Source organism: Mastomys coucha, unplaced genomic scaffold (genome assembly GCF_008632895.1).
Source record: "Mastomys coucha isolate ucsf_1 unplaced genomic scaffold, UCSF_Mcou_1 pScaffold18, whole genome shotgun sequence".
Classification (NCBI taxonomy): Eukaryota; Metazoa; Chordata; class Mammalia; order Rodentia; family Muridae; genus Mastomys; species Mastomys coucha.
In genome coordinates, this window is record NW_022196900.1 from 48,512,684 (window position 1) to 48,520,919 (window position 8,236).

At 42.0% G+C, this 8,236-nt stretch overlaps 1 protein-coding gene and 1 pseudogene across 1 annotated transcript; both read left to right on the plus strand.

The window, feature by feature from the left end:
- The first annotated feature begins 301 nt into the window (after positions 1–301).
- LOC116095721 lies at positions 302–1,134 on the plus strand (annotated as a pseudogene).
- Positions 1,135–1,141: 7 nt separating this feature from the next.
- On the plus strand, positions 1,142–1,844 carry LOC116095416 (interferon alpha-1-like). Its single transcript, XM_031376797.1, has one exon. It carries the CDS (start codon positions 1,239–1,241, stop codon positions 1,818–1,820), a length of 582 nt encoding a protein of 193 aa, XP_031232657.1. The 5' UTR covers positions 1,142–1,238; the 3' UTR covers positions 1,821–1,844.
- The last annotated feature ends 6,392 nt before the right edge of the window (positions 1,845–8,236 follow it).

Sequence of the window (8,236 nt, forward strand, 5' to 3'; positions counted from 1 at the left end):
ACATATAACAAATATTAAGGTCAGTAAAATAAATTCAAGTCATTGCAATTTCATTTTATACTTGATACCTTTTTGTTTCTGCCCAGGATCAATTTTACTTCATCATGAGTATTATACTAAAATGTAACTTTACATTTTAAATTTAAAGTATTACTTTTATTGAGTTTTTAGTGTTGGAAAGGTTTGATCCAGTATTATATATATATATCTATCTATATGTCTATGCCTTAAGAAAAATAAGAAGTCAGAATAATCAGCATGAGCTTTTCCACCAGTCTTATTTCCCAGCCTATTTCTTTCCATGCAATATTTTACTTTTATTAGAGCAGAAGGCATAATTAGTGAATTTACACCTTTTCACCTTTTCCGAGGGAGGTTTCACACAAATTGAACCCTAAACAAATAGGTGAACACCTTCTCCTGAAATGCCTAACATACATGGTGGCCATGCCTTTTTATTCAGCAAGTCTGATTGAAACAGTACTGAGTGAGATAATCCGAGATAACATTGGCATCCTGGAATGCGTTAAAGAAGGAATTGGACAAGTGATAGGCTCGGGAGTGCCTCACAGCAAATGCCTTCTTACACTGTTTTCATTGATCTTCCCAAAAATGCTGCATGGAGTTCTTCATTACATCATCAGCTCCATCATTCAGAAGATTGTCCTTCTAATTCTGAAGAGAAAGACCTATAATAGCCACCTAGCTGAGAGCACTAGTCCCATGCAGAATATGTTGGATGCCTATTTTCCAGAACTTATTGCTAACTTTGCTGCCAGCCTTTGCTCTGACGTTATTTATTCTTTACCCACTGGAAACAGTTCTGCATCGTCTTCATATTAAAGGAACACGCACAATAATTGACAACACAGACCTTGGCTATGAAGTACTTCCAATTAATACTCAGTATGAGGGAATGAGAGACTGTATAAATACCATCAAGCAAGAGGAATGAGTGTTTGGTTTTTATAAAGGGTTTGGTGCTGTTATAATACAGTATACACTGCATGCAACCATCTTACAGATTACCAAAATTATTTATTCCACACTTCTTCAGAATAGCATTTGAAATAATTTAGGTTCTATGATTGGCTGACCCAAAAGATGTTCTCTGGACAATTTACTTTGACATTTCAGAGTGAACTATTAAAGCAGCCCAAAACTCCTGGCTCAATGGCAAGGTCTCCTTGCTCTCGAGCGCCCCCTGCACGCGAGCTCCGCAATCGTTTCGCTTCAGCATGCTGCCTGGGCGTCTGTTCCTGGTGGGAGGGGTGATGCTGAGCTGCTGCACAGCCAGCTCACTTGATTCAGCTCTATCTTGGAGCATGCGCCTGCAGCGCCGCGAAACCGCTCGCTCCTTGGAGCAGCTAAAAAGCGTGGGGGGTCATCAGTGCCTCCGGGACAGAACCCAGTTCTTATGTCCCTGGAGAAAAGGACCTATCACTCAGGTGAAGCTGGAAGAAGCCACCAGTTGTTACTCCCAGATGCTCAGGCAGCTCCTCCAGCTCTTTGACATAGAGGCCAGCAGAGCTGCCTGGCCAGAGAGGGCGCTTGATCAACTCCTAAGTAGCCTGTGGAGTGAGCTGCAAGTGCTGAAGAGGGCAGGAGAGCAGGGCCAGTCCTGTCCACCTCCTTTTGCCCTGGGCATCCGCACCTACTTCCTAGGGTTCTTCTGCTACCTGAAAGCAAAGGCACACAGCCCTTGCTCCTGGGAGATCGTCAGAGTCCAAGTGCAAGTGGACCTTTCGGCTTTCCCACTGTCTGCGAGAAGGAGCCCCAAGGAGAGGAGAAGCTCCATGCTGGAATCCCTGCTCTCATGACAACATGCTTCCTTTCTCCATTCAAAGCAGGAACCAGATTCGAATTCAGCACCAGATGAAATGCATCTGCAAAGACAGAGAACATGGAGTCTTTCTATCCTCCCCGGCCGTGCTCCCACGACGAATATTGTCCTCCATGTGGTGCAAATGTTTCAAAGAAAAGCTATGCTTCTGCATTTTAATTGGCCTCTGAATAAATTGGTGATTCCACGTTTTCCTGACAGGTTTCCATTGCAGATGGGAGAAGTCCGAGGGCCAGAAGTGTTGGAAAATGTACATCTGCAGCACGGATCTTTTGGGCAGGCATGTGTGTTAGAGACATTCTTTCTCTGGTCACCGGATTCTAGCTCCCTTCTGTATGCGCTGGGAACTCCAGACTCTCAGTCTGGAGCCAGAAGGCTGCCTAGGTTTTGCTTATTGAAACGACCCTAAGAATGCACTGCTGAGCCCCTGGATGGGTGCTGGCATGGATCTGCTGAAAGTCTGGAAGCAGGATTCCACCATTCTTCTTATGTCCTGTTCTCTTGTGTTTTCTGTGGTCTTGTTTTGTAACTGCTTCCCTGCAGACTTCTATCCCAGTCTTCAGGACACACCAAGTGCAGCAGCAGAGAAAATCACGGTGCTTAACATAAGCACAAGGAGGCAGATGAGAAGAGTTGGAGGCCATGGAGCTAGAGACATGAAGTGGCTGCAAACATTTAACACCACCTGGGAGCTTCTGCCCTCCTTTGATTATTCAATTCCAGGGGTGGGGAAAGTTGCAGGAGACCTTTAAGTTATCAAAGCCTACATCAGACCTACAGCTGGGAAGAGAGCTATTCTCTCCGGTATTATGTCCATCTCCCAGTCTATAATCCCACTCTATGATGGCCGCCTTGCCTATGGGCTGCTCTAAATCCCCATAGCCCAGCAATCCTGTCCATGATTATATGATTCTCAGCCCATGGCATCTTCCTCCCTTTCCACCTTGCAATCTGCCCTGGACTCCAAACCCTACATGTGTTTCTTCTTTCCAGCTGTTGGCTCTGAGCAACAGCTTTCTTTAACCAATTAATTATATCAAGGAGTTATGCCTTTTGGTCCATGCAGTCTCCCTCTCCCTCTCCCTCTCCCTCTCCCTCTCCCTCTCCCTCTCCCTCTCCCTCTCCCTGTCTGCCTGTATCTCTTTATCTTGCTGTCTCTTACTTAGGTATTTTCTTTATTTACATTTCAAATGCCTTGCCCTCCCCTGGTTTCCCCTTTGGAGGGAATAATCCCACACTATTTTCTCTGCCCTCCCTCTACTCACCAACTCAGCCTCTCCTGCTTCTGGGCTTTGGCATTCCCTTCCACTGGGACCTAGAGCCTTCACAGGACCAAGGGCCTCTCCTCCCATTGATGACTAACTAGACCATCATCCTCAGCTACATAAGGCAGCTGTTGTCATGAGGCCCACCATGCCTACTCTTTGGTTTTTGGTTTAGTCCCTGGGAGCTCTAGTGGTACTAGTTAGTTCATATTGTTGTTCCTACTATAGGGCTCCATACCCTTTCAGCTCCTTGGGTCCTTACTCTAGCTCCTTCACTGTGGGGTGGCTTGGGGTGGGGTGGCAAAGGACTTGGGGGCAGTAAAATCAAAACCTCTCTAAAACCCTACTTACAAGTACGAGTCAAAGAGGGGCAAGACCATACTGTCCCCACTCTCGAACTTTCTTTCTGTTGGGGACCTGCTGTCCTCTTCACCAACTCCACTTCTTTTTCTCCTCTCCTGCCTGAGAGCTGGAAGGCTCTGGCCACCCAAACACACCAAGATGCAAACCATACAAATGACATCAAACCAAAGAGACCAAACCAGCTCTTTGGTGTGGACAAAAGCTTTAGATAACCAATAGCATTAAATCGGGGATTTAGGTCTTTTGTTCCTTACAGATTCTTGCTTTTTTTTTTTGATATTTTATTTTTATTTACTTTATTTACTTTTCAAATGTTCCTCTCTTTTCTCATTTCCCCTGTAGGAAACAATACCTTATTTTCACCCCTGTCTCCTGCTTACCTGCTCAGCGTCTCCTGCTTCCTGGCCCTGGCATTCTGCAACACTGGGACATATAGCCTTCACAGGACCAAGGGCCTCTCCTCCCATTGATGACCAACAAGGCCATCCTCTGCTACATATGTAGCTGGAGCCATGAATCTCACCTTGTGTACTCTTTTGTTGGTGGTTTAGTCCTTGGGATCTCTGGATGTCTGGTTTGTTAACAATGTTGTTCTTTCTATAGGGTTGAAACCCCTTCAGCTCCTTGGGTCCTTTCTCTAACTCCTTTTTTGGGAACCCCATGCTCAGTCCAAAGTTGTCTGCCTCTGTTTTTGTCAGGCTTTGATAGAGTTTCTCAGGTGACATGTATATCAGGCTCCTTTCATCAAGCACTTCTTGTCATCCACAATAGTGTCGGGGTTTGGTGATTGTACACAGGATGGATCCCCAGTATTATCAATGTTTTAAACTAATACTCTTCATTATAAAAATTAGATACAAGGCCAGGTTGCAAAGTACTTGGATGCATATGTCAATGCTTAGTGTTTACATGAGTAGATATACATTTGTCCTACTTCTCATTCATTGGTGTTAAAATCTAAATCTTTACATTTTCTCCAGTACACAATAATCTTCTGTATATGCAACCAGCACAGTGTGCAGAAGGAAGGCAGAATCTCTTTGTTCTGTCATATTGTGACTTAGTCTTTTTTGACCAATCCCTAGACTTACCAACCTCTGACTTCCCTCACTTTGGTACGTATTACTGAATGTTCATGTACTGTGTGTTCAACTGAAAGCACAAGTCCTTCCAATGAACTCTTCAGCCAAAAGCAGTAGTCTTCTATTATTTATGAAACCTAAACCAAAACGGACCTGACTTCCATGATGAGAGTTCTGAAGTCATGCTTGTGACTGCACTCTCATGGAGTTAGGTAGAAGATGAAGGGCTGAGGATGGGATTCTCTGTATAGCAGAGTGCTAGTAAATTTGATAGCTACTGAATAAGTCCCATGGAATTTCAGAAGCAGCACTATCTTGTGATCAGATTCTGTCTTTATCTATATAGGATAAGTGAATGCTAGTGCGTGACTTTCCTGGTGATGGCCCACTGTTTTTTTGCATGCTTTCTGATGGGTGAGCTCTGAGAGTCAAGGCCCTGAAAGACTTCATCCAAGTATTGCTTCTGCTATTATGTGCCTGTTCTATCACTATTACACAGTTTAACAATTCCTGGGCATCAAACCATCCCATTTGGTAAATTTCCTGCAGATCAACATAAAGATGAACTTTCATGAATTAATATTGTGTAGACATATTAATGATTTAATAGAATTTCTGATTTGATTAAAATAATTTTAGGTAGAACGTTTTAAGAGATCGTTTTCGTTGTTTGGCTAGAAAGATGTAATAAAGCTCGTCTCAAGAATAGATTGTGCCTACTCCTCATAATAGTAAGCAATGCCTGCATAATAAGAAATACAATGAGCTTTCATAATTATGCTAAAAAGGGTAACAGGCTTGGAACAGATTTGTGTTCAAAGAAAAACATTCAGGCTCAAGGATGAAGCCACAGTTGTGCATTTTGATTACGCAAGACCCTGTAAAAACTATTGCTTTGAACTTACAATGAGCTTACAGTATGCAACACTGCTTTGAACTTGTTCCTGATTCCTTTCTGTAACTCCCTGTTCTTGTCATGTTTTACTTATGAGGTAATTCTTTCTTACATAGAGAACTTTTTGTCAAAAAGGTATAAGAAGCTGAATTCAGTAAAAAAAGGTGGTGTAGCCGATTTCTTCTTCAGTCAGACTCTCTCTCTCTCTCTCTCTCTCTCTCTCCTCTCTCTCTCCCTCTCTCTGTGTTTTATCTGAGTGACTTCTTTTTGTCCCCCTTTTCTCTCTAGTTCAAATAGAGTTAACCAGGTCTGAGCCTCTTGCCTGGCCTGTGAGAGGCTCCTGGCATACTTGGAAAAGAAAGGAGCTCTAGCAATAAATCCTTTTACTTAATTCCCTGCTGCTAAACAGCATGTATTAACCATCAGATATCAGCACTTATTTAAGCACAGAACAATAATGAAAAGACAAGTTCCCAGAGTTTAATTAAGCATGGGGAGTTAAAAATGCAGATACAGAATCACATAGATGGGCAGTTGTGGTGCATGACTTTAATCCCAGCACTTGGGAGGGAGAGGCAGTTGCATTTCTGAGTTTGAGGCCATCCTGGTCTACAGAGTGAGTTCCAGGACAGCTAGGGCTACACAGAGAAACCCTGTCTCGAAAAAACAAAACAAACAAACAAACAAAAACAGAACAAACAACCCCCAAAACAAAACGAAGCAAAACAAAAAAAGAATTTCATAAAGCACAGAGTTTTATCAAATATAGATACAGCATTCAATAAAGTCCAGAGAGTTAGAGAAAAAAAGAAACCAAAGCTTAATAAAGCACAAAAAATAAGATTATAAAGCCAAGGATCATTTGATCTATAGCATTGGCTCATCTCTGTGTTTCACCTCAGCTCAAACCCCAAAAGTCCAGGCAGGCCTCTGTCATCTCCCTACACATATCCACACTAAGGAAGAACCAATACTGAGGGTCAGGTAATAGAGATCGAAGAACACTGCAGACCACACTACAAAAGTTGTAGGCAGAAAGGGAATGTCTTCATTGATCGAGATTTTGAAGGACCAGTGAAGTACAGTCATGTGACCAACAGGAATTTGATTCTTAGAGAAAGAGATGTCAGAGAAACCACTTTGTAATGAGTCACCTGTTGGAATAATGAGGAGAAGCACCATCTGGTTTTCCATCCAGAAGAGACTCTGTGCTATGAAGTTTCTGCTCAATCACTGCCTGGTTTCATAAGCACAAGGAGCCACAGGCATCACTTTCCACTTAAAGTAAAGGAGACAGCTAAGGCTGAAATTTCCCTCAAGGAGTAATGCATACATAGCAAATGAATTCAATAACTCTGTGTGAATGTGCATGGGTACATCTGTGGTGTGTTTGTGTGAATGCTATATTCTCCCAAAGGAGTAATAATAGACTTTCAGACAGAGACACAAGCTAAAAGATCCCATTTTCTCTATACTAGCTCTACAAGCATGCTTACTGGATTCCTACACTTCTTTCATCTTCCTAATCATTTGAAAGTTACACTTCAGACACCTAAGTGGATCCACAGGAATGACGGAAAACAGACTTTCTGATTTAAAATTCCAAGTCAGAGGCATCATAAGGCTATGGAGACCTGGCAGATGGAAGGGCACTGAGAAAGGTCTGCAAACCCAAGGAAACCATTTCCAGCATTAGCAGACATAGAGAGATGAGGAAATAGTCCCCAAGTGTCTGACACAGTGTATACTATGAAAGTAGAAAAAAAACAAAAATTATCAACCACCCAAGAGCAAGTATTCCAGTTAGATACAATTTTTTCCACAATGGAAATAGTGACTCTAATATTCTCACACAGAGAAGGGCTTTTTAAATGTATAAAACCATCCATAGAACACTTATTGTTGCCCTTAAATAAATTCAATCTATCCCTAACTTTCAAAATGAGTGCAAATGCTTTGAAATCTGCAGTATAAAGAAATGACTGTGCAGATCCCTTACTGCTGTGAGGAGGTTCAGAGAAGCTAGAACGGCTTCTACTGTGATTTGATAAGAATATTGTGTATGGTTCTGACTGATACTTTCAATATCCTGAGCATAATTATAAACATTGCATGTTGATTTGTATGGTTTTAATTGTACCGGTGCCATAGAGTGTGAGATTTCAAGAATTTGAAATACAAAGTTCAAATATTTACCTGGTTTTTTTTTTTATTTGTTTTTGTTTTTGTTTGGATGGAAAATGTCACTGGGGATCAACATGTTGGAGGTTTATACTCAGGGAAGCTGTGTTCCCAGGGCACTGGGGCCTTCATCATATCTTCCAGGAACAAACATTACTAATGAAAACCCAGTGATTATTTCAGATGAGTGGACTATTAGGTAGTGAGGCTTTGCTGGAGGACCGTTAGCAGAGTCCATCCTAAGGACAAACTTACCCTGTCTGCCTATTGGAGACCGTGAAATGAGCAAAAATGTGAGACGTATGGTCTTCCCATTATGCAATGGATTCAGAAATCTATGGTGTTAATGGCCTAAGGTTATGAGACAAAATAGATGAAAATTTAAGCATTGAGATTTTAAATATATTATTACTCTTGTGTATGTCTGTGAATGTCTCTCTGTTTGCATGTGTGTGTATGTGTGGGTATATGTGTTTGTCTGTTTGCATGTGTGTGTATGTGTGGGTATATGTGTTTATCAGTGTGAATATATGTGCACGTGTGTCTATTTGTCTGTTTATCACTCAGTGTGTTGTAGGAAATATTAAAAAATGAACGCACCAACTCT